Below are 26,211 nucleotides of genomic sequence, written 5' to 3' on the forward strand. Positions count from 1 at the left end.
AATCTCTTACGTACTTTAGCTAAAGGAAACTATGACTACTTGGAAATGCACTCATTGTTTGCTTTGTTTCATTTTTTTTCTTTTCCGTAGAAGGTCAAGAAAGATCTCATTCAGATTCAAAGACTCACAACTCTCGTCCAATCAGCCTCCAAAACTCATGCAAGTCTTTGCTTTCCGTACGAATCTCTCTATTATTCTAATTGGATGCTGTTCATATATATGTCCATTTCTCTCCACTTTCGTAGCCTTGCTCGAGAAGGCTTTCAATCTCAACCTTCCAGGAAACTTCAAAACAACAAGTTACTAAGCTATGTCACTAGTAGCTCAATAGACTTCAGAACATGGTTCCAATCACCCCCCGGTTTTGGGTCAAATGAGAATTTCATTAATAAATTTGGACAAATAATTCAACAAATAAAATGTGGTATTGTGAAAAATTAATTTTGCCCGGAGTGTCACACTCATAATATCAATTAGATATATCAGCAATTATAAGATCATCCAACCACCGAAGTCATCCAACATCCTTTCAGAACTGGATGTTATCTGGCCTCAAACTTTCTCTAGCTATTGCATGAGCAACTTTATTTCAATTTCTTGAAATTTTCTTCTATCGCATGACTTCAAATATTTTTGTATCTATCATATATTGTGCTTCTCTACAAATTTTGTTAGTTTTGAAATTATAAATATAGGTTTTTTTTTTAACCCAAAAAAAAACAAAAATAGTGTTGTAGAGAATTGGAAAAATTGTATTGTGTTGTATTCATCTCACCATGAGGTTTATATATGATTACATCATGTATACAAAAGGCAATACATAATAGCTATACTAATCAATCGCACATTACAAGTATGTCAATCGCATACATTACGAGTCTGTCAATCGCATACATTACGCCTCTGTCAATCTCATACATTAAGTAATACCTATTGCATGAATAGTCATTATCATTTACAACACTCCCCCTTGGATATTCCATGTCAATAGTGTTGCCTCTGCTATGCGCTTCTAAGTTGCCTCGTCAAAAACCTTGCCAAGTAATAAAAACTCTGAGGGAAAAAACAACCTTGGTCGAAGGAGAAAAAAACACAACGCGCGTAAATGTGGAGTAGTCGACATCCTTCAACACTCCCCTTTGTGCCGCTCAAACTCGGTGATGACGCTTTGATCGTTGCCTCACTAAAAACCTTGTCAGGTAACAAAAATCATGTGGGACAAAAATAACTCTGGTCGAAGGGAAAAAAGAGCACAACACGTCATTCACTGTTTAAGATCGAACATGTAGACATCATACCTCCCCCTGATGTCAAGGTCTCCCCCTAATTTCTACAATTATGGGAGTTTGGATAACTTTCTTAATCCGATGCTCTTCACATGTTTCTAGAAGGTGGATTTAGGTAACGACTTGGTAAACAAGTCCGCTACATTATCCTCTGAACGGATTTGATTCACTTCAATATTTAGAAGTGTTTGTTATTGCTGATTGTAAAAGAACTTAGACGATATATGCTTGGTGTTGTCGCCCTTAATGAAACCTAACTTCATTTGCCCAATACAAGCTGCATTATCTTCATAAATGCATGTAGGTTCATCTGTGGTAGACTTCAAACCACAAGTTCCTCGAATGTGTCTAACTACAGACCTTAGCCATATGCATTCTCGCACGGCTTCATGTAGAGCGATAACCTCTGCATGATTTGAGGAAGTTGCAACAAAAGTCTGCTTTGTAGACCTCCAAGATATCGCAGTGCTTCCTATGGTAAAGACATAACCCGGTTGGAAGTGACCTTTATGAGAGTCAGAGAGATACCCTGCATCAGCAAAACCCATCAAGACATCGTTGTCATTTTGATGGAGGGGAGGAGGAGCACGAAAGGTGGCGTTTTGCCTTGTGGAGTCTGATCCTACACTTCCGTTATTTCTTTTCTCTCTGTAGGGATAAAACAAGCTCATAACAATCGTACCTCTCAAGTATCAAAAGATTGTCTTTATGTCAATCCAATGGCGGCGTGTTGGCGCAAAACTGTGTCTAGCTAACAAGTTCACTGCGAATGAGCTGTCCAATCTTGTGCATTGAGCTAAGTACAATAATGCGCCTATTGCACTTAGATAGGGCACTTCAGCCTCTAATAAGTCTTCGTCCTCATCCCTTTGATGAAACATATCTTTTTCAGGCTAAAGACTACGACCGATTATGGGAGTATTCACAGGTTTTGCTTTATCTTCATTAAAGCGCCTTAATAATTTTTGAGTATATGCTGACTGATGGATCATAATCTCATCACTACGGTGCTCAAGTTTTAGTCCGAGGCAAAACCGTGTTTTCCCAAGATCTTTCATCTCAAATTTGGATTTCAAGTATTTAGCAGTTTCCTTTAACTCATCTAGAGTTCCAATTAGGTTCATGTCATCGACATAAACTGCTACAATTGCAAATCTGGAACTTGTCCTTTTTATAAACATGCATGGACATATTTCATTGTTGACATAGCCCTTCCCAATCAAGTAGTCACTTAGACGGTTATACCATATCCGTCCGGATTGTTTCAATCCATATAGTGAGCGTCTCAATCTTATTGAAAATGCGCTCCGTGGTTTAGAGCCACTTGACTTGGGTAATTGAAGCCCATCTGGAACCTTCATATATATCTCTGAATCTAGATCCCTATAGAGATATGCTGTAACCACATCCATAAGCGGCATGCCAAGTTTTTCGGAAACTACCAAACTGACAAGGTAGAGGAACGTTATAACGTCCATTACGGGAGAATATGTCTCCTCGTAGACGATTCCAGGGCGTTGTGAGAAACCTTGCGCCACAAGGCGGGCTTTGTATCTAGCAACCTCATTTTTCTCATTACGCTTTCTAACAAATACCAATTTATGGCCAACAGGCTTTATACTTGGGGGTGTTAGCGTTTTAGGCCCAAATACCTGTCTCTTTGTTAGTGAATCTAATTCAACCTGGATCGCATCTTTCCATTTAGGCAAGTTGCTCTTCGTTGACATTCTTCAATGGAGCGAGGTTCGATATCATCGTGTTCTATAATTCCTTGAGCAATAGAATATGCAAACACATCATCAAGGATAATAAAATATCTATTCAACGTCTCATGTACACTAGTGTAATTCATGGAGAACTCCCTATTCCCTGGAATTGGTTCTACCATTGTAGCGTCCCCCAATGATGTCTCTTGGACATAACCATAATCCGGAATATCTTCATGAGACGGGTTATTTATGTCGATGATTAATGGATCTTTTTATGCCAAACTCGCTTTCTTTCTCGAGCGAGAATCCATCGAACCTTTGGGCCTCCCACGTTTCCTTGCTGGGAGCCCTGCCTGAGCCACATTGCCATCACTATTAGTGGTGGCGGCCCCATGCCCAATACCCCTAGGGGTGGCGCCATGTCCATGATTTTTAATAACATCAATCCTGCAGGCAAGTTTGCAGCAGGTATATGTGATCTTATCACTTTAGTGATATCAGAAAACGCATCAGGCATAGAGTCTGCTACGTTCTGAAGATCGAGAATTCTCCACACTTCAATTTCGGACTGTGCGGTTCGGGGATCAAGATGAGACAAAGTGAGGATAGACCACGACAATTCATGTCGTTTCTGTTGAACATTATTGTTCCTATCTCCCCCTAACGATGGGAAAACTGTCTCATCAAAGTGACAATTCGTAAATCTAGCGGTAAATAGATCACCTGTCAAGGGTTCTAAGTAGCGGATAATGATTGGAGAGTCATATCCAACATAAATGCCTAATCGTCTTTGAGGACCCATTTTGGTGCGCTGTGGCTGTGCAATTGGCACATAAACTGTACACCCAAATATGAGTAAGTGTGAGACATCAGGCTCATATCTAGTAACCATCTGGGACGCAGAAAAGGGTTGAGTGGCAGTGGGCCTCAGACGAATAAGCACAGCTGCATGCAATATTGCATAGCCTCAAGCAGAAACAGGGAGATTGGTCCGCATAACCAATGCTCGAGCGGCCATTTGAAGTCTTTTAATGGCAGCTTCTGTGAGACCATTTGGGTGTGAACATGAGGAACAGGGTGTTCAACCCTAATCCCAATGGACATGCAATAGTCATCAAACGTTTTTGACGAAAACTCTCCAACATTGTCAAGACGAATTGATTTAATAAGATGATCAAGGTGGTGAGCCCTTAATTTAATGATTTGTGCTAGGAGTTTAGCAAATACAACATTTCTTGTGGACAATAGCATGACATGTGACCATCATGTCGATGCATCAACCAACACCATAAAATATCTAAATGGTCAGCAAGTTGGTTGAATAGGTCCACAAATATCACCTTGGATTCTTTGTAAGAATGGAATATTTTCCTTAGTGTCCTTTGCATAGGATGGTCTCGATCCTAATTTTGCTAAAGAGCAGGCTTTGCAAAACAAAAGATGTGCTTTAGAAGCAACCAGGGAAGTATCCGGTTGAGCCACGAAGTCACAATTGACTTTAGAAGTAGAAAAAGGAACCAAGGAGGTATTGGTGGCATCAATACCACTTTTGGGCAACAGGAGGTAGGCGGCGCTAGCCCTTCCTTGGACCGAATTTCGGTTCTGACTTCTTTTCGTTTTGAAAAATGGATGTCCATGTGAAGTCTTTAATATACGGATCATCATATCACGACCTGGGTGTCCCAAACGGTCATGCCAAAGCCTATATGTGTCAGAATCCCATAAGTCATCTCCCATGACATGGTTGGATTCAATAATTTGAATAGTGGTTGCATACAACCCACTAGAGCAACACATAAGTTTCTCTAATACTCGTTTATGTCCGTAGTCATTAGAGGTGATGCAAAGGAACTCTTGTCCATTCTCACAATGTGTTTCCACATGAAAACCATTGGCTCTTATATCTTTTAAAACTCAATAGGGTTCTTCGAGCCCTAGGAGCATATAGAGCTTCGCTGACATTAATACTTGTGCCATTTGGCAACATAAATTAAGCTGGTCCTCGACCATGAATCAATTGTGATGGTCCAGCCATCGTAGTCATAGAAGATCGACTAGGCGTCATCCATAGAAATAGTTGCCTATGTCACAATATATATAGTATGTGTGGTGCCACTATCAACAAAGCATTCCAACTCTCCAGGAAACATACTGAAAAATAAAGTTCGAAATTAAAACATGTCCATGACATCGAATAATAATACGATACTTTATTAATAAAGATAGCCAATGATTACATCAAAGGACCCAAAAGTCTAATCCAAAATAAAATCAAACTAAGACACATTGTAGTCACTCTATCCGTTTGGTAACTCCAATCAAATATGACCATGAAAGTAGAGAGAGATGTTGGTGGAACGAGGCTCTCTTAAGTACCATTAATCTCAATGACTTTCCTAGACATCATATTTCATTGGGTGCACCACATAAGAAAGAGTTTAATACAATTGTCATTTATTGACTAAGACATATTGCCTTTACAAAAATTCTTGGAAAATAAAAGGACTATTCTAATCAAAGTCTGCAGCATCCTTGTGCACTTCATCTTCAGCTTTGAAGTCCTCTATGGTGAGATTGACATCTCCACCATCTTCTTCTTCTTCTTCTGCAAGGTACACTTCTTGCTCCCTCAGGTCCCTGTATGCCCTGTATCTTGAAGCTAGTTGCTCGCTTGCCTTGCATTGCTTGAACCAATGCTCACTTGATCCACAGTGATGACACATGTCATTGTGGTTGCCTCCCTTTAATTGAGGTGCACGTTGTGGGCGTTCCCTAGGAGGGTTGGCGCCACCACCATGACCCATGGCGCCTCCACCACGACCAGGGATACCACGACTACCTCTCCCACGTGTGGCACTGCCACCACGTGTATCCGCACCAAACATGCGGTTTCCTTCCTTGTTAGGGCGGTTATATGGACCCATACATCCCTCATATCCCTTATTCTTAGGGTTCTGCTTCTTGCGCCCTCTTTTAGTTGCATTATAATTCGCCTCATGAACACTCTTAGTTCCAATGGGCCTTGAATTATAATTCTTCACGAGTATGTTATCATGTTTCTCAGCTACAGATATGAGATTGATAAGCTGATGAAACCTCGTGATCCGTCCAGCATTGATTTCAGTGCGATATTGCTTTGATACCACAATGGCTAAAACGGGGAAGCTAGAGAAAGTTTTCTCAATTAGCTCTTGCTCTGTGACAGGTTGTCCACAAAACCTCAACATGGACTGTAGGCGAAGAGCTTCTGAATTATATTCAGCAACAGACTTGAAATCAGCAAAGCTTAGATTGTTCCATAGAACCTTCAAGTCAGGAGGAGGAAATCTTGGACATTGTCAAAGCGCTCTTCTAGTGCTACCCATAACTCTTTTACATCCTTGATCGACATATACTCCAATCTGAGTGCATTGTCCATATGGCGTCGCATCAAGATAACTGATTGAGCATGTTTTGTAGGTGTTCGCACGAACACACGCTCCGGGTTAGGTGCCTGGATTATGGGTAATATTCCCTTTGAAGTGAGGTGGTTCTCAACATCAGTTACCCAACTGTGGTAATCCGAGCCTATTGAGTCAAGCATGGGAAAGTTGAGTCTAGATTTATTCGACATCCTGAAAATAAGAAGAGAAGATATATTAGTTTCGAAGCTAAACTTCCACGAAAACTAAAAATAATAATAAGATTTCCGAGCTATGCTACCAAGAAATCAATTTCCAAGAATCTCTTTTGGATTAGACCAAACAATAATGTTTTAATATGGTCACAATTTGATGCTTACGGACGCTCTTAGTCCAAGAATTATAAACACTCTTAGTTCATACGAACGCTCTTAGTTCGTTTAATTATGAACACTCTTAGTTCATACGAACACTCTTGGTTCGTTAAGCGTGAATCCCCACAATTCCGCTTTGTTAAATACTCAAAACCATTTGTTATATGGAAAATCCTGCAGAAAATAAAGAAATTTAAAAGACACGAAAGCAGGAACTTTAATCTTTAAAACTTACTTGTTGAAATTCGGAGCAGATTCGCTTCTGAACAGCTCCCACTTTGAATGGTGTACAGATCTCAAAACGACTCCAATAGAGCTGAAATTTGGAGGTCAGATAGAAGAGGCATAGATGAACAACTTTGATGAAAGAAGGATTTTGATCTGAGGTCCCGATCAAGACGTTTCACGGCGTACAAACAGGCTGATCTGCACAGGAACGAGCGTGCTGCTATGCTGCATGGGCAGCAGGTGTGCAACGATGCTGCAGGGGTAGTAGACTGCACACTGGTGTGCAAGTGCTACAGGAGGCTGCTGCAGGAAGGGGTTTTTTTTTTTCTGGCTAGGGCTTGGGTTAGAGTATTGTGCTGATAACATGTTGTAGAGAATTGGAAAAAATCTATTGTGTTGTATTCATTTCACCATGAGGTTTATATAAAGTTACATCATATATACAAAAGGCAATACATAATAGCTATACTAATTAATCGCACATTACGAGTCTGTCAATCGCATACAATAAGCAATACCTATTACATGAATAGTTATTATTATTTACAACATATAGGTCTTTTTTGTTTGTTTTCAGATATAGGTTTTGAAATCTCGTTTGCTTTATGAATTAAAGCTTGAGATACCTATAAAGTAAAAAGAAAAAAAAGAGAGAGAGTTTTATGTGTAATACATGCTATTATTGTACCCATATTGGAAACAGAGCTGGTTATAGAACTAGAGTTAGAGTGAGAGTAGTGACCCATCATGAGTCTCACTCCTCCCTAGTATTGGTCTTGGTCTCCACTCTGTCTACTCTCTCTCTCTCTCTCTCTCTCTCTGCAAAAACCAAGGTTGAGCATTTTTGTGTTACCAACGTACGAAAATGGCGACGACGATGACGCCAAGGGAACACATAGAAGATATACGGAAGACCAAGTTCTCCATCGGAGAAAAGCTCAACCCTTTAACGGAGGATCTTCACCAGGCCGTCAAGAACCTCTCCGGCGAGCTTTACGCTAAAGACGTCCACTTTTTCATGGAACTCGTTCAGGTTAGTTTTCAGCCACATTGCTTCTTTCTTCCTTCTTGTTTAGTCTGAACTCTGAACGCTCACCACTTTACTATCAATTTGCTTCTGAATTCTGAAAGAATGTTATAAAGTTGTAACTTCAAATTTATGGATGAACATGAATTTTAAGGAAAAGTAAGGAACATATAAAGTTGTGCTAGTGAATGTTCATAGTCTGTGCCTAATTATTTGATCATCTCCTGTTTACATGTATAAGTGGTCAGTACTATACAACATTGCATTTAAATTTCTTAGTTCATTGGGTTAAAGCAAGGGCTTGATTTTGAAAATAATGACTGTGAACCTCAATTGATCAGCCATGGTAACTTGGTATAGATCAAGTGGATGCAGTTACTTGATTTAGGTTTACCTTTTGTTACTTACAGTCATCTATGCATGCATGAATGATTCCAATACCAAATAATGGTTTAAATCACTTACGTTGCAGAATGCAGAAGACAATGAGTACTCGGAGGGGGTTGATCCATCCCTTGAGTTTGTGATTACATACCGCGATATAACGGCTACAGGGGCTCCAGCCACATTGCTGGTTTTCAATAATGAAAGGGGGTTTTCTCCCAAAAATATTGACTCCATTTGCAGTGTTGGACGGTCCACCAAGAAAGGCAACAGGAAGCGTGGTTATATTGGGGAGAAAGGCAAGTTATTTGTATTAGAAATTAGCCTATTTATCCCTAAATTATGAGTTCATCGATATTTACGTCTAATGACTTGATAATTGATATGCATAAAAAGTTTGGTCTCTTAATATTCTGATATGCTGAACTCAATTCACAAGAGCATTGATTATGAAATGCGTACAAACCTATCCAGAGGTTAGACTAAAGAAACATCACTGTAAAACTTCACATACAAACTTCTTGTCCATATTCCATTAAAATAAAAGAAAAGAAGAAATCTATGACCCAGATAATGTTGCAAAGTTGAATCTGTTTGGTTCAAATGCAGGCCAAATTTTACTGGTGACCTTTTATGCTTCCATTTTTCTATAGCTTGTGCATGACTTTTATGGAAGTCATGTAATATTATTGCTTTTACAATATTTGCATGTTTATTATAAGCCATTCTTGATTATGTAGTTGTCTCCAAGATCGAATACTTCAGTAATTTCACGTTTCAATCACTCCTGTTTGGTGGTGGAAAATGAGTAGTTGGATTGCAACTACAAACAAAAATTTGGATTGCATAATAATATATGACGCCTGTTGCTAGTACTGGTTAGTTGGAAGGCCTATAAGAGTATAGGGTGGGTATAAGAGTGAGTAATGTACCTAGATGAGATAATCTGCTTCCTTCTCTTTTGCTTAGTTTTGTTGTGCTAATTCAGTAAAATTTCTGGTGAATAAACAGGAATTGGCTTCAAGAGTGTGTTTCTGATCACTGCTCAGCCTTACATATTTAGTAATGGTTATCAGATAAGGTTCAGCGAAGAACCTTGTTCACATTGCAATGTTGGCTACATCGTACCTGAATGGGTTGAGCAGAATCCCACTCTATCTGATATAGAAAAGATATATGGTTCTGCTACTGCCCTTCCTACCACAACACTGATCTTACCTCTGAAGCCCGACAAGGTTGAACCTGTGAAGAAACAACTCTCGATCATTCATCCAGAAGTTCTCTTGTTCCTATCAAAGATTAGGCGGCTCTCTGTTAGGGAAGACAAAGAGGACCCAAGGCAGAACACTGTGAGTGCAATTGAGATAGCACGTGAGACTGAACATGCGCAAAGGAAGAACATCGATGCTCAATCCTACACTCTGCATCTTTCAGCGGAAGAAAATGGTGGAAATGGAGAATGCAGCTACTACATGTGGAAACAAAAGTTTCCTGTCAGGCAGGAATTCAGAGTTGAGAGGAGAATGGAGGTGGATGAGTGGGTGATCTCTCTTGCATTTCCAATTGGAGAACGTCTTCAAAGAGCAAGGAACTCTTCGCCTGGTGTTTATGCATTTCTTCCCACAGAAATGGTCACCAACTTTCCCTTCATAATACAGGCGGATTTTCTTTTAGCATCTTCAAGAGAGACAATCCTACTTGACAACAAGTGGAATCAAGGGATTCTTGAGTGTGTGCCCACCGCATTTTCCCATGCTTTTAACTCTCTTGTGAAAACTGTGGAAGGTGCGCCAACATCAAGTTTGCCTCCTATGTTCAGATTCTTGCCTGTTCAGGTTTCTTCCTGTAAAGAATTAAATGCTGTAAGGGATTCGATAAAAGCAAAGATGGTTGAGGAAGACATTATACCAGTTGAGCCCGAAATGGAGCAAAAGTTCTTCCACAAGCCTCGTGAAGTGGGAAGATTAATGCCTGCCTTTTGGTCTATTTTGAGGAAGGCGAGGGTTCAAGGTACTGTAAGCTTGATTAAGCTCTCATCACATGGAAGATTTGTTCTGTCTTATTCCTTTGACAGCAAGGAATATGATCCTATACTAAGTTTCCTTGGAGTTGAACCAGTGAATGATGACTGGTATGTTAAATGCATACAGGGTACTTCTAATCTTGTTGGTGGAGTGTCAGAAGATCTGTACTTAGAGCTTCTACAGTTTATCGCTGAAAATTGGGGTTCTAAATTTGGTCACACCAACATGAAGAACATACCATTGATAAAATATGCAGACTCTGGAAATGAATCTTTGTGCAGCATAAGCCAAATCCAGAAAGGGGAATGTAGAGTTTGCTTATCGAGCAAATATTCTCGTGTTTCATGGCTGATTGATTGCAACCGGGAATTTAATTCTGTGACTCGTCTTCTCTTTATGCCAAAAGCCACTCAGGAAGCCATCTGGACATGCTCTGGGAAGGATACATTGAAGAAATGGCTAGCTGATCAAGCTAAGGTTGTAGATGTTGATGTCAATCAATATGCAGTTGATCTCCTTCAGAATTCTCTTAATGAGCGGAAGCTTGTTATTGCATATGTTCATTTCTTATATCACTCGGTTGATAATGATTTTATCTCAAGTCGGGAAGTTCACCGTTTATGTGGAATTATGCCACTAGTGGATGGCTATGGGGACATCATCAGGGGTAGAAAAGGGGTTATTGTTCCTGCCAATGGAAGCAAATGGGCGGGATTGACTGATTCTAATTTGTGGAGAAAAGAAGGCTATGTTGAATTAGGAGAGCATTATATGAATTCTGGCTATTTTGCTGGTAAGTATACACTGGAGAAGAAGCTTCTTGAGTTCCTTATAGAACATGCTGCTGCTTTGGATGTCCCTCATATTTCTGCTCCAAGTGATCGTATCTCGTCTGTATCTGCACCACTAACTAAGCAGAATGCCTTTTTGCTTTTGGATTGGATTCGTCAACTGAATTATAAAAGGGTTGTCATCCCTCAGAAGTTCTTGGCTTGCATAAAGGAAGGTAGTTGGCTGAAAGTTACTTTGAATGGCTCTCCTGGTTATAGGCCACCATCCCAGTCATTTCTGCTTAACTCATCATGGGGAAATACTTTGCAGAATGGATCCGTCTCTGTTGACATTCCATTGATTGATACGAGCTTTTATGGTGAGTGCATTAGTGGATACAAGGAGGAGCTAAAGACAATTGGGGTCATGTTTGAATATAGCGAAGCATGTGACTTCATTGGGAAGCATTTCATGTCTCTGGCAGCTTCATCCTCTTTAACTAGAGGAAATGTGCATTCCATTCTGCGTTTCATCAGGTTTTTAAGGGACAAACTTCTTCCTCCGGCCGATTTTATCTCTGCTATTAAGAAAGGGAACTGGCTGAAGACTGCCGTTGGTTACAGGTCTCCTGTAGGATCTGTTTTGTCAGATAAGGAGTGGAATGTTGCCTCCAAAATTAGCAACATTCCCTTCATTGATCAGGACTTTTATGGTGATGAAATCTGTAATTTCAGAACTGAACTTGAGTTGCTCGGTGTTGTAATCTCCTTCAACCACCAACTTATAATTGACAACCTGAAGTCACCATCTTCCATAACTTATTGGTCACCTCAGGTTGTCATCTTAATGCTCAACTGTATGGCTCTATCCAAGTCATCTGATAAACTTGTCAATGCATTGAAAGGAGCCAAGTGCCTGAAGACAAGTATTGGTTACAAGTGTCCAGGGGAATGTCTCTTGTTTCATCACGAATGGGGTTGCATTCTTCAGGTCGTCGATGGTCTTCCCTTGATTGATCATGAATTCTATGGGAGCAACATTTTCCTGTACATAAATGAACTGAAAAAAATTGGTGTGGTGGTTGATTTTGAAGGGGCTGCAAAAGTATTTGCTCGATATTTCAGGCACTATGCATCATCAGCTTCCATCACCAAGGAAAATGTTGCATCATTGCTTCTGTGTTACAGAGCGCTGAAGGGGACTCCATATAAATTTCCTACTGATCTTAGGAGCTGCATTGGTGAGGTCAAGTGGTTGCGTAGTCGTTTTGGTGATTTCAGATGTCCAAGGGAGTGCATTCTCTTTAGTACCGAGTGGGAATCTATATCCCCAATAACTATGCTTCCTTTCATTGATGATTCTGACAGTTACTATGGAAAGAGCATACATGAGTACAGAAAAGAGCTGAAGAGCTTGGGGGTTGTCGTCGAATACAAGGAAGGAGTTAAGTTTGTGGCTTCTGGTCTTTATCTCCCTAGGGATGTCAGCCGTATTTTTCCTGTAAATGCACTTGCGTTGCTGGAATACATACGAGTTTTCCAGGAGAAAGGTTACGCCTTTCTTGATAATTCTGATTTCATGAAGAAAGTTTCTCAACCATGGATAAAGACTCATGCTGGTTATAGGTCTCCCAAAGAGTCTTTGTTGTTTGATTCCAAGTTTGGCTTATATTTGAAGCGGACTGATGGGCCTTTCATTGATGAAGAATTCTATGGTACTAAGATTGCATCTTACAAAAAAGAGCTGTCTGCATTGGGGGTTATTGTTGAATTTGAGAAAGGATGTCCCCTGATTGCCAGCCACCTTGATGTTCATTATGAGATTGAAGCATTTGTTCGGCTGTATAATTACTTGAGTGCATTCAAGTGGGAACCAGACACTGACGCTGCTCGAAGGATCTGGATTCCAAAAGGAGAGTGGGTTCGTCCTGATGATTGTGTTATATATGACAAGGATGGGCTCTTTGGTTTACAATTGACTGTTTTGGAGAAACATTATGAACAGAAACTTCTATTTTTCTTCTCCAGTGCGTTTAGAGTTAAATCTCATCCTTCAGTTGATGATTACTTGAAGGTTTGGAAGGTTTGGGAAAGTTCTGGAAGTGCATTGTCGCATGCTGATTGTTGCAAGTTTTGGAGTTATATCTCGAAGCACTGGAATTCAAAGACAGAAAAGACTGTTGCTGATGCCTTGGTGAAAGTACCTGTCAGTTCTGGATCTGAAGGAATCTTGCTGTGCAACAAGTCTGATGTTTTCATTGCTGATGACCTTCAACTGAAGTATCTATTTGAACAGTCTTCTCCTGTGTCTATTTTTGTTTGGTACCCTCAGCCAAGTTTGCCTTCCATTCCAAGATCCAAGTTGCTTGACATTTATCGAAGAATTGGTGTTCGCACTATATCTGAATCTGTACAGAAGGAAGAGGCGTCACTTGCAGATGATGTTGAAGTAGTCTCTTTGCCGAGGGAAAAGCTGATTAAGAAAGCGCTGTTCAGGCTGATTCTTGGTTTTCTTGCTGCTCCTCCCATGGAAATGGAAGCTGAGAAGAGGCTTGAAGTTGTTCAATTCCTTGTGAATGTTACTGTGGTGGTTACAGCTGAACCAATCTCTGTAAGCTATAATCTACCTTTATCTTCTGGGAAAGTTTTGAATGTGAGAGGAAGCCGAAAAATACGGTTTGATAGAGAAAATTCAAAGATCTTCACTCAGAAAATGGACAAGTCTGGAGGGCAGAAGAGTATCATTGAGTTTGCTACTTTTTTCTCCGAAGCGATATCTGAGAGTGTGTTATGGGAGAGCACTGATCATATAGATTCACTCTCTGAGCTGATCAAGATGGCTTATTTGCTAGACTTCAATGAGGAAGCAGTTGATTTCTTGATGAAGTCCAAGAATTTGCAAACTTTTATGGAGGATGAGGAGTTTCTCAAGACTGTCTAGCAAACCTTGTGGGTAGTTATGTGGTTACAATTATATAGATTGTGATGGTGTTTATATATCCTTGTGGGAAGTTTCATTTTGCTTTTGTTGTTGGCTTTTCTTTCTGTTGAATTTTCTTGTTGTTCTGGACATGTAATGCTTTCTTTTGTGCTATCAATAAATATTACAGCTCTTATCATATTTCCCTTAAATTTTCTGTTTATCAGTTTGTAAATTGCTTAGAATGTTTCATTATACATTGCTTTCTGCTATTTCATGAGTGCCATTTTTGTGATATACAAGTTCTATTTAGTTTTGGAATGATCAGCGAAGAGAAATTTCTTCTATATATCTAGGATTGTCTGTTAGTATCTTTTTTTGGTCTCATTGTGTGCATATAATTTGTTGTGTTTGATTTTCGAAAGTGGATTATTAGATTTCTGTGCCTTACCTGTACTCAACATTGTTTTTCTGCATATGTCTTATCATATAGCCAAGAGCTTGTCAACTGTGAAATGTATTCATAATGCATTTTCTGATTACATTATGACACATTTTTTATCTGATAAACTTCCTACCTTTGCAAAAGGACTCGACTTATGAGTCGTAATTTAAAGGAAAAGAAAATCCAAATGGCAGAGAAAGTACAACACTAGAGATGGAAAGAGAAATCTGAGAATACTATCGCTATTCTTGTTCCTCCATCTTAAACAGCACTCATGCTAACGCCTTTCTTTGTGCACCTCCCGATTCTGCACAGTAACCATGCATGCAGTCCCACCCTTCAGGTTAACATGATAAGTTGACCAGTGGGGGACAAAGTTGGGGGGTTTTAAGTCGAGGAACTTTTGGAATCAGAGATGTGATACCATGTTAGACAACCACTAAACTCCTAAAAGCTGAAGCTATCAGGTAATGGGTCAACAATGTATCTCAATTCTCAAGCTAACTGTTCCCATCATAATCACGTAGCTGCAGATTTCTCAGCAAGAAGGGTGGCTCTGTCGTGGCCAGTGCAACCTCTAACATTCAACAGATTCTTTACAGAACAGTCTGCTGGTCCTCCCATTTGGAATGGATTTTTCATTCTTCTTCTCCTTGCTTTCTTCTGTGTTTTGGTGTCCTGGCCCTGATATATGAAATTGAAAAAAAATTGAGAACAGAATCCCCCAAACCTTTCCGTTTTATATGTATGAGAAAAAAAGAAAATGAGGTATGTACTTCATTCTTATCAGCTATGCTATCAACGCTGCTGTCGGTACTATCCGTTTTTTTGTGGTTGATATCCTCAACTGTGCTGTAAGTTTTGTCATATTTACCTGCATAATATGTACATGGATTACTTCAAACTGTTCGTATAATGAGCTAGACATCTACACTCAAATTTCTACACTACTTACTTGCATCCTTGTCAGTTTCCTTTTCCAATTCCTTTTCAAATTCCATTGGTTCTTGGCAATAAACTCGGAAACTTGGCGATGAAGGACACATAAACATTTGGTAGTTGATACTCCGCATATCTTCATGATCTTCATTCTCTTCCTCTCCATCTGCGGCTTGCTCCAGTGTAAAAACCCCTCCTATGTACACAGGCACAACCTTTGCCTCTTTCCCACTTTCTTTCTCTTTATGTTCTTCAATGCTGTTCTCTAATTTATTTTCCTCCTTATTTTTTTGGTCCTTAATCTCATTATGATCTAGCAAAACTGGTGCAACTTTTGAACTATTCTTCTCCGGTATTGTTTGTACCTTTGGAGATACTAAACTATTTTCAGGCGAAGGTTGTAACGACTGAAACTCTTCATTATCCTCAGGCTTAAGTAGTTGTTTCTTGGAGAGAGCAGCATCAGGTCTTAGTCTTCTTGACCTTATCCGGTTTCTGATCTCCTCATACTTTCGCAGTAGGAGTGGACGTATTCTAGGAGGCATGGCTTCGGCTTCTGGGGTGGGCTTTGAATTTTGGCCCCCCATTTTGGAGAGGGGGGAGAACAATGGGTTTAGGCCACAATGGTGAGGGAAGAGAATGCTGAAGAATGGTAAAGAAACTATGAGCTAGGCTGGTGAATTTGAAAGAGAAGGGTCAGAGGCAGTTATTGAATTTTAGGATAAACTTCATGATCTATGGCAGATAGACAACAAGTGTAATAACTTCATATTAGGTTTTGCTGAATTGTATTTTACATCTAGGAAGATTAATTTTAGCAAATAGCTAGTATTCTCGAACCATGAATCTCCTATATTTGTCAACTTAATGTTGTTTTTCCAGTTGTCCTGCCTGTAATGACCAGAACAATTTAACTATTTTTGTAGTTGTAGACATGTTTTTCGGCTGTTGAAACTTGAAAGAGCAAGTCAAGAGAGGAATGTATGTAAGCTCCTGTTTATCGCTAACAACAATTTGTGTCAGCTTCAACAAAAGTCAGAACAACCCTCAAGTCGTGCCATTTGTCGAACATTGAAGTAGGCATAGTATTCACTCATATCGTCCAAATATAATCGGTACTCTCGTATTGTGGTTCAAAAATGTGATTCCTTTGGAGTTTGGAGTTCTGCATTACTCAAAAAGATGAAAGTTCAAATTTGGATAAGAAATGTATTAAGAATTAAGAGTTATTTTTGGTGTGATTCACCTATTTCTCTGTTTGGTTTCCAGAATGGAAATGATTCAATAAATGGCTTTGGTTTGAGATAATTCTTTTTCCAATTCCAAGCCTTTAATCCACGAACCAAATTGAGGAGAGTTTTGTTATAAAATGAAAGCAAAAGTGTTTCAGAAAAAGAGAGAGTTTGGACGCATGGAGATATGGTGTGTCTATTCATCTCACCATGAGGGGGTTTATATAGGAGTACATGATGTATGCAAATGGACAACGTTTAATAGCAACGTCAATTACTCCTATTCACAATTCTATCAATCACTAATCTATAGTGAAAGGCATATATGACTCTCCATCTATTTACATGATATTAGCCATAACTATTTACAACACTCCCCCTTGGATATTTCATGTCAATAGTGTTGCCTAGGCTGAGCGCTTCTAAGTTGCCTCGTCAAAAACCTTGCCAAGTAATAAAAACCCTGTGGGAGAAAAACAACCTTGGTCGAAGGAGAAAAAGAGCACAACGCGCGTGAATGTGGAGTAGTCGTATCACAACAGAGATAGGTGAAGTCTTCTTATCAGCATCATAAGTAGATAGTATGTCTACGAGAGGTATGCATTAGAGTTGCTACACCAAAACCTTGCCCGGTAAACCCAGTGGGAGAAACCCGTGGTCGAAGGGAAAAGATGAGCAAATGCATATATGTCAAATCAAAGCATCTTCAGGATGCAGTAAGTGGGGTGACCATGCCAGAGATGTGCCTCGTCAAAACCTTGCCAGGTAACAAAACCCAGTGGAAAAAATAACCCTGGACGAAGGACGAAAAGAGTACACGATGGTCAAGTGGGTATGCTTCAGGATACTCCCCCTGATTTCGACTCCCCCTGAAAATTACATGTTAGGTAATTCAGATAGTTTACGTAGACCAATACCTTGAACATGCTTCTGGAATGTAGACTTTGGTAGTGACTTGGTAAAGAGGTCTGCACGATTGCCTTCAGATTGAATCTGTTTGACTTCAATCTTCTGATGCTCTTGTTGCTGCTGATTGAAGAAGAACTTCGGTGCAATATGTTTGGTGTTGTCTCCTTTGATGAAACCCGTCTTCATTTGCTCAATACAAGCAGCATTATCTTCGTGGATAGTGGTTGGTTCATCAGTAGTGGAATACAGTCCACATGTGCTTCGAACATGCTTTGTGATGGCTCTCAACCATATACATTCACGTACTGCTTCGTGAAGAGCTAGAATCTCAGCATGATTCGAAGAGGTAGCAACAAGAGTCTGTTTTGTAGACCTCCAAGAAATTGCAGTATTCCCAATAGTAAAGACATAACCAGTTTGGGAACGCGCCTTGTGTGGGTCTGATAGATAGCCTGCATCAGCATATCCAACAAGGCGAGCATCATTCTGAGGATCAAGGGGGTTTGGTCCATTTCTTGATGCATAGGGATAGAATAAGCCCATATCGGTCGTACCTTTAAGGTAGCGAAAAATGTCTTTTATGCCATTCCAGTGGCGGCGTGTTGGCGCAGAGCTATATCTAGCTAACAAGTTCACAGAGAATGAAATGTCTGGTCTAGTGCATTGAGCCAAGTACAATAATGCGCCTATTGCACTTAGATATGGGACTTCTGGTGCCAATATCTCTTCGTTATCATCTGCAGGACGAAACAGATCTCTCTTAGGATCTAGACTTCGAACAACCATGGGAGTGCTTGAGGGCTTTACTTTATCCTCATTAAATCGTCTTAACATCTTCTGGATGTAGTTTGATTGATGAAGCAGAATGCCATCAGCACGGTGCTCGAGCTCCAGGCCAAGGCAGTAATTCGTTCTCCCAAGATCTTTCATCTCAAATTCAGACTTCAGGTGCTTTGCGGTTTCTTTGATCTCTTCAGGAGTACCAATCAGATTCATGTCATCGACATAGACAGCCACAATTGCAAATCCAGAACTTGTTTTCTTAATAAACACGCATGGGCATAGTTCATTGTTTACATATCCCATCCCGATCAAATATTCACTTAGACGGTTATACCACATCCGTCCGGATTGTTTTAATCCATAAAGTGAACGCCTCAAACGAATGGAGAGCGTGTTCCGTGGTCTAGAACTATTTGCACCGGGTATCTTAAGTCCTTCAGGAACTTTCATGTATATCTCTGTATCAAGATCCCCATAGAGATAAGCTGTGACCACATCCATTAGCTGCATACTCAGTTTTTCGGAAACTACCAAACTGATAAGGTAGCGGAACGTTATGACGTCCATTACGGGAGAATATGTCTCCTCGTAATCAATCCCAGGGCGTTGAGAAAATCCTTGCGCCACTAGACGAGCCTTGTATCTCACAATCTCGTTTTTCTCATTACGCTTCCTTACAAATACCCATTTAAATCCTACAGGTTTAACATGGGGAGGTGTGGGGACTACAGGCCCAAACACCTTTCTCTTTGTCAAGGAATCTAATTCGACCTGGATTGCTTCTTTCCATTTTGGCCAGTCATCTCTACGTTGACATTCATCAACGGAGCGAGGTTCGATGTCATCGCTATTTATAATTTCGGTAGCTACTGCGAATACAAATATATCATCGATGATAATCTCATTCCGATTCCAGATCTCACTTAAGCATGCATAATTTACCGAGATTTCTCTATTCTCGGGAGTGGGTTCAGACGTTGGAGCGTCCCCAACGTCGTCTCTTCTAGGACGGACCCATAATCTGGAATTGTCTCGTGAGATGGATCAGTTGAGATCGCGATGTCTAGTGGATTGGTTTGTGCCAGTTTTACCCTCTTCCGGGGATAAGAATCCTTCGAACCTAGTGGTCTTCCTCGCTTCTGGGCAGGGACATATGACTGGTTAGCCACCATGGTCGTACCTCGTCCATCTGGGGCGACGTGTCCTACAGGGACATCTATCCTTGCAGGCATATTTGCAGCAGGTATATGTGATCTCGTCACTTTAGCTAGATCAGAGAAAGCGTCTGGCATATTTTGGGCTACCCTCTGTAGATCTAGAATTCTCCGCACTTCATTATCACATTGTGCGGTTCGGGGATCAAGATGAGACACAGTGGGGACATTCCACGTCAATTCACGTCGTTCATCAGGAACGATAAAGTTCTTATCTCCCCCTAACGGCGGGAAGACTGTCTCATCAAAGTGACAATCCGCAAATCTAGCGGTAAAGAGATCGCCTGTCAAGGGCTCTAAAAAGCGTATAATGGATGGGGATTCATAACCGACATATATGCCCATCCTTCGTTGAGGACCCATTTTTGTACGTTGTGGTGGCGCAATTGGCACGAAAACTGCACACCCAAATACGCGTAAGTGCGAAACATCAGGTTCGTACCCAGTAACCAATTGTAACGCGGAATAAGGTTGGGTGGCAATGGGCCTCAGTCGGACCAACATAGCTGCATGCAAAATTGCATAGCCCCACGCAGATACTGGAAGCTTGGTGCGCATTACCAAGGTCCGTGCGATCATTTGTAATCTTTTAATGAACGCTTCTGCGAGACCATTCTGGGTATGAACATAGGGAACTGGATGCTCAACATTAATCCCAAGGGACATGCAATAATCATCAAATGATTTTGATGTAAACTCTCCAGCATTATCAAGTCTTATAGACTTTATTGGATAATCCGGGTGGTGAGCCCTTAATTTAATAATCTGGGCAAGGAGTTTAGCAAACGCAGCATTTCTTGTGGACAATAACGTAACATGTGACCACCTTGTCGATGCATCAACCAAAACCATGAAATATTTAAATGGTCCGCATGGTGGTTGGATAGGTCCACATATATCCCCTTGTATCCTTTGTAGGAAAAGGTTGGAGTCTTTTTCAGTCTTTGCATATGATGGTCTTACATTTAATTTTCCCAATGAGCATGCTTGGCATAATGTGTTACTATACACAAGATCCTTATTGGTAAGTGGATGCCCATGTGATGAATTTAGGATACGGCGCATCATACTTTGACCTGGGTGTCCCAAACGGTCATGCCAAAGTAAGTAGTTGCTCAAATTGGTTAGCTTCTGGCTAGTTATGTGATTTGCCTCAATTGATCTTATGGTAGTCATGTAGAGACCACTCGAAAGGCATTTTAGCTTCTCCAATGTACGCTTCCGGCCGTACAAATTGGAGGTTATGCAAAGATATTCCACTCCTTTTTCCTCAGTGGTTTCAACGTGATAACCGTTGGCTCGAATATCCTTAAAACTCAATAACGTTCTTCTGGAACGTGGAGAATATAAGGCCTCATTAATGGTAAATTCAGTACCATTGGACAACATAAAATGGGCTTTGCCATGGCCCTCTATTAGGTTGGATTGACCTGATATAGTTGTCACAGAGGTATGAGTAGGCAATAAGTTTGCAAAATACTTCCTATCTCGGAGTATGGTGTGCGTAGTAGCACTATCAGCCAGACAACAAACTTCCCCACAAGACATGCCTATTCATAAATTTAATTCAATGGATCACATGTATGAAAATAAATAACTTTATTGAATTAAACATCCAAGCATAACCAACTTATAAAACCAATATCCCAAAAATCACCAAAGATAATCCAAAGGAAATATAAACCATTATTCATAACAATAATATAGATATGGCACAAGTGCCTATTATGTCCATGCTCTCTATTCAATCCTCGATGTACTCATTGGCTGCTTGGAAATCAGTAATCTCCAAGGTGGTATCCATAGGAACTGACCCTTCTACAAGGTTGGCCTCTCGAGTTCCGCGTCTGGCGTGATACTCTCCTATCTCTTCATTTGTTGCACGGCAGGTGCGAGACCAATGGTCAGTGCCTCCACATCTATAACATAGATTATGCTGATTCTGAGGGTGACGGGCCGGGCCAACATTCTCTCTAATTTGAGCTTGTTGGACCTGGGCATTTCTGTTTCCACCACGTGGGCCTTGTCCACGTCCTCCTCGACCCCTTGGGCGATTACCTTGGTGGTCACGGTCATATGGGGCATTTCTGGGCCCATTTCTCCTTCCATGTCTCGGACGTTCAGGCCTCCTTCCCCTTCCACGACCCCGGTTTCTCCTTGCGCGATTATTTTCGCGATGGGCAATAGCATTTGCTTCAGGCAAAGGAACTGCTCTGGTACCGGTGGGCCTTGCTTGATCATTCCTCAAAAGTAGGTCGTTGTTCTTTTCAGCGAGCAACAGGACGGTGACCAATTCTGAGAATCTAGCAAAGTTTCTCTCCCTGTATTGTTGCTGCAGGACCATACAGGAAGGAGGGAAGGTGGAGAAAGTTTTCTCCAATAGATCAGCTTCTGTGAGCTCTTCTCCACAGAATTTTAGGAGTGACCGAATCCTACAGATTTCAGAGTTATACTCATTGACAGTCTTGAAATCCTGGAAACGTATGTTCTGCCAGTCGTGCCTTGCTTCTGGCAAGTAGATAGTCCTCTGATGGTTGAATCGCTCTTCTAGAGCGACCCACAGGGACCGTGGGTCCTCTTCAGCTAAATATTCCACCTTGAGTGCTTCCTCCATATGTTTCCTGATGAAAATCATAGCCCTTGCCTTCATATCTTCAGGGGCGATGTTGTCAGCATTAATCGTTGATCTCATCTTATTTGCAGTTAAATGGAGCTTGACATCCTGGGTCCATTTGAGGTAGTTCCTTCCGGAAACTTCCAAAGCAACAAAGTCAAGCTTGTTGAGATTTGACATTCTCTACAAGGATTCAAAGGATAATTGTTAGTGCTATGGGTAATAATTTCCACAAGCAATCAATAAGAACTTCAGGTTCTATAACATGGTATGAAAATTAGGATTAAACATGTACATGTTGAATTAATGAATGAAACTTCAAGTTCCTTATACGACATTATCGAAATTACAGATTCGATATTCATGAAACGTTATTTCTCAACCCTTTTGGTAACTCCAATTAAATACGACCAGGTAAGAGTATGAGGTTTGGGTGGAGCGAGGCTCTCTTAAGTACACAGCCTCATTGTATCTTGCCTAGACATCGCATCGAATTGGGTGCGCCTACTTGGAAAGATTCATAACCTTTCAATGTTATCGAAACTACGGGTTCGATACGTGTGAACTTCTGGTTCAATATTTATGTATGATTTTTGGTTCAATATTTATGTGTGAACTTCTGGTTCATTAAGTACCTGCATTCTATTCATATATATTCTAGTGCAAGGAAAATTTTTTTAAGCCACTAAAATATTCATATAATTAATATGAGCAAATAGATAAGCAAGTAACACCACAAAATCATTATAGTAATAAACGCAATATACGTTATTAAAATGAATAATGAAATAAGAAAGAATAAATTATGAATTGATTGTGGTAATGAGCATAAATTACTATAGTAATTGCTTTGGATAGAAATCAATCAAAATCAACGCACGGATTAATCAATCACCAATTAATTGGCCTCAAATCTGCTTCTGGCAGAATTAATACTAAATAATGTTAATACATACTAACTTTCCATAGTGGTATAGCGGATAACATGTTGAGTTGGCACCTATTTTTAGCTGGGTTCGAATCCCAGCAACTGCACAATCTGTTTTTTTTTTCTTGTTGAATTACTACAGATATATAGTTGCAGTCCATAAATTTTTCACTTTTCTTTTCCAATCAAATAATCCCAAACACATGAACACCATAAATTTTTCTCTTTTCTTTTCCAATCAAACAATCCCAAACACATGAACAAATATATATACAAATACGTATACCAAGTAAATAAATCATGTAGGATTTGCTAGGGTTCATGCATTTTGGTGATTTTTCATATTCAATCAATAGGCACAATAAGCAAGAAGAATGAATATAAAATTAGGTTTTGGAAAACATTACTTGAAGACGGATGGATGAATCTTCAGCTTATGTGTGCAGAACTGAGAAGGTTGTCTTCTCAGCCAATCCAAGAACTATTCGCCTCTTCTGAACAGCTCCCACTTCGAATGATGTACAGGTCTCAAAACAACTCCGGTAGAGCTGAAATTTGGAGGGCAGATAGAAGAGGCAGAGACGAACAACTTTGATGAACGAAAGATTTTGATCTGAGGTCTAGATCAAGAGGTTTCGGGGCGTGCAAACAGGCTTCAGCAGGGGGGTTGTTTTTTTTCTTTGGCTAGGGCTTGGGTTAGAGCTTCGTGCTGATAACGTGTTATAAAATGAAAGCAAAAGTGTTTCAGAAAAAGAGAGAGTTTGGACGCATGGAGATATGGTGTGTCTATTCATCTCACCATGAGGGTGTTTATATAGGAGTACATGATGTATGCAAATGGACAACGTTTAATAGCAACGTCAATTACTCCTATTCACAATTCTATCAATCACTAATCTATAGTGAAAGGCATATATGACTCTCCATCTATTTACATGATATTAGCCATAACTATTTACAACAAGTTTCTTATTTAGTCACTACTGGTTGAAGGTCATAACTCATAACTATTCAAGAGATTAGTTATGTCTCCATTCTAAAAAGAACTTAATTGAGTTGTAATAATCAAGCAAGGAATCCAAACAATTAAAGTACATCACCAGAGATTGATTTCTGCTTTAATTTTAAATGTTTAGTTCATTTTTTCACTTTGAAAACTAGGAAAACAATCATGTGAGCGCCTATATTCTTGCTGGCTAGCTTTCGTTTTGGACCTGGTGCTCTCCAGAAAGGAATTTCTTTATCCAAAGTTAATATATGCTTTGCTTCTTTTTTGATCTCTTTGAAAAATCAATTGCCTTTCGATATGAAAAAGCCAATGATTCCTGTAGCAAAGAGTCCCACCCTTTACCTTTTTACGGTCTCAGTGTCAAGTAAGGATGCTGAATCAATTGAAGTACAAGAACTAGTTTATTTTATACAGCTAACTGATCTTGCAGCCAAATTTTACATCCCCTAATCAATGTTTAAGGCACTAGGGTTTGAGGAAGAACTTTAATCTCTTCGGAGCACTGGATATAATAGTACATGAAAATCAAAAATCATTTTGAAGTAAATTTATCTTGATCTGTAATACTACATTAACAGGATCAAAATTTAGTGCAGCCACTGATTTCTTCATCACCGGCTTCATGACTCGAAGATATATCTGTGATGCCACTACAACTTGAACAAGATGAAGATGAAGACACAGGACTTGTACTAGTAATCTGAAGCTGACCCTTTGCAGCATTCTTAACTTTGAAGCCATCATAGCTAAGCAATATATCCTCATCTTTCTGACAACTTCTTTTCTTCAAAAATATTCGGCATAGAACCCAATTTCCTTTCTGGTTTATAGGGTTCTGCAGAAAAATTACTCGCAAGTGTCAGATGATATTTCTTGACACATTATATCAGTAAATTGTGTGCATGAACTTAATATAAAACTCACCTCAGTTGATGAAGCTGTAGTTCCTAGATTATTGACAAGAGAATATTCATGCATGACCCAATCAGTCTTGGAACCATTTGGAGCTTTTCCTCTATAGAAAACCAGACTCTTCTTCTTCCCTACAATGTTATTCCTCCTAGGAGATACAATTTTCTTATCCGAACCGGTTGCTTTCCAATAACCAGAACTTGTCACTCTGTTTGTTCTGTTCCCATTAGGGTATTTTGATTCCTTGTTGCTGAAGAAATATCTCTCTTGCTTCAAATCACCTACAAAAAAAACACTTTTATCATTTGAGCAAATATAGGAAATAGCTAGTAGGGGAGTGGACTAGTTAAAGAACAGGAAGTACCATTTTGCAGTACTAATTACCTGGCAAATCCCAAGGATCATACAAACAAACATTGATCTCAGGAATAATGGAAGCAGGTAGAGGGCATGAGAAGACCTTGCACCTTAGGTACTGAAAGACAAGTTCTTCATCGGTGGGCTGGAATCGAAAACCAGGAGGCAGTCTGGTCATCCCATTTCTAACAAAGTTGAACTTGTCCATTGTTTGATCAAAGCCTTAAGTGTTAGTGATCAAACCTATTGGCCTCTGTCGAATGAGATGAGGAAACGTCAAGCATCCTTGTAGTATTTATAGTCCAACACAGAAGAAGGATCTTTTCAGTGGGTGCAATCTTGTAGAAGAAAAAATAAAATGATTCTGTGTTAACAAGTTTTTATGTTTGACAATTTAAAAAGGCTTACTTAAAGATTCTTTTTTGTTTTGTGTATGGTATCACTGTAATTTCTGATACAAAAGTAAATTCAAACTTGAAAGTCATTGTATTCAACATCTTTTTTTTTATATCATTAGATCAACAGCAAAAGGTTATAGTCTACCAAAACTTACATAAGAAATCCGGCAAGAAAATCTGGATTTACCTACCTAAGCTATAGCACACTATTAAGGATAACTGGGGCGCTCACATTTAAGCGAGCCTATACAAGAACGAAAAAACCTCGCCTCCTGCGGAAAGAAATCATTCAACTAGCCCTCACTTGCCAATCACGCAATTGTGGTACAAGCAAAAACTAGAAACGTC

General features: G+C 39.9%; 4 protein-coding genes across 4 annotated transcripts; 1 reads left to right on the forward strand and 3 right to left on the reverse strand.

Moving 5' to 3' along the window:
* The first annotated feature begins 7,709 nt into the window (after positions 1–7,709).
* LOC112179264 lies at positions 7,710–14,333 on the forward strand. The gene is made up of 3 exons (XM_024317632.2): positions 7,710–8,031; positions 8,498–8,708; positions 9,421–14,333. Exons 1-3 carry the CDS (start codon positions 7,864–7,866, stop codon positions 14,142–14,144), a joined length of 5,103 nt encoding a protein of 1,700 aa, XP_024173400.1. The 5' UTR covers positions 7,710–7,863; the 3' UTR covers positions 14,145–14,333.
* Positions 14,334–14,632: 299 nt separating this feature from the next.
* Positions 14,633–16,261, reverse strand: LOC112177338. The gene is made up of 3 exons (XM_024315637.2): positions 15,524–16,261; positions 15,345–15,442; positions 14,633–15,252 (listed from the first exon to the last, which is right to left on the reverse strand). Exons 1-3 carry the CDS (start codon positions 16,092–16,094, stop codon positions 15,088–15,090), a joined length of 834 nt encoding a protein of 277 aa, XP_024171405.1. The 5' UTR covers positions 16,095–16,261; the 3' UTR covers positions 14,633–15,087.
* A 5,128-nt stretch (positions 16,262–21,389) lies between these two features.
* Positions 21,390–23,600, reverse strand: LOC112177339. Its single transcript, XM_024315638.2, has 2 exons — positions 23,595–23,600; positions 21,390–22,442 (listed from the first exon to the last, which is right to left on the reverse strand). Exon 2 carries the CDS (start codon positions 22,437–22,439, stop codon positions 21,390–21,392), a length of 1,050 nt encoding a protein of 349 aa, XP_024171406.1. The 5' UTR covers positions 22,440–22,442; positions 23,595–23,600.
* A 1,067-nt stretch (positions 23,601–24,667) lies between these two features.
* LOC112180031 (NAC domain-containing protein 83) lies at positions 24,668–25,765 on the reverse strand. The gene is made up of 3 exons (XM_024318525.2): positions 25,493–25,765; positions 25,121–25,389; positions 24,668–25,031 (listed from the first exon to the last, which is right to left on the reverse strand). Exons 1-3 carry the CDS (start codon positions 25,671–25,673, stop codon positions 24,777–24,779), a joined length of 705 nt encoding a protein of 234 aa, XP_024174293.1. The 5' UTR covers positions 25,674–25,765; the 3' UTR covers positions 24,668–24,776.
* Positions 25,766–26,211: the final 446 nt, after the last annotated feature.

This window comes from Rosa chinensis, chromosome 7, assembly GCF_002994745.2.
Source record: "Rosa chinensis cultivar Old Blush chromosome 7, RchiOBHm-V2, whole genome shotgun sequence".
Lineage (NCBI taxonomy): Eukaryota > Viridiplantae > Streptophyta > Magnoliopsida > Rosales > Rosaceae > Rosa > Rosa chinensis.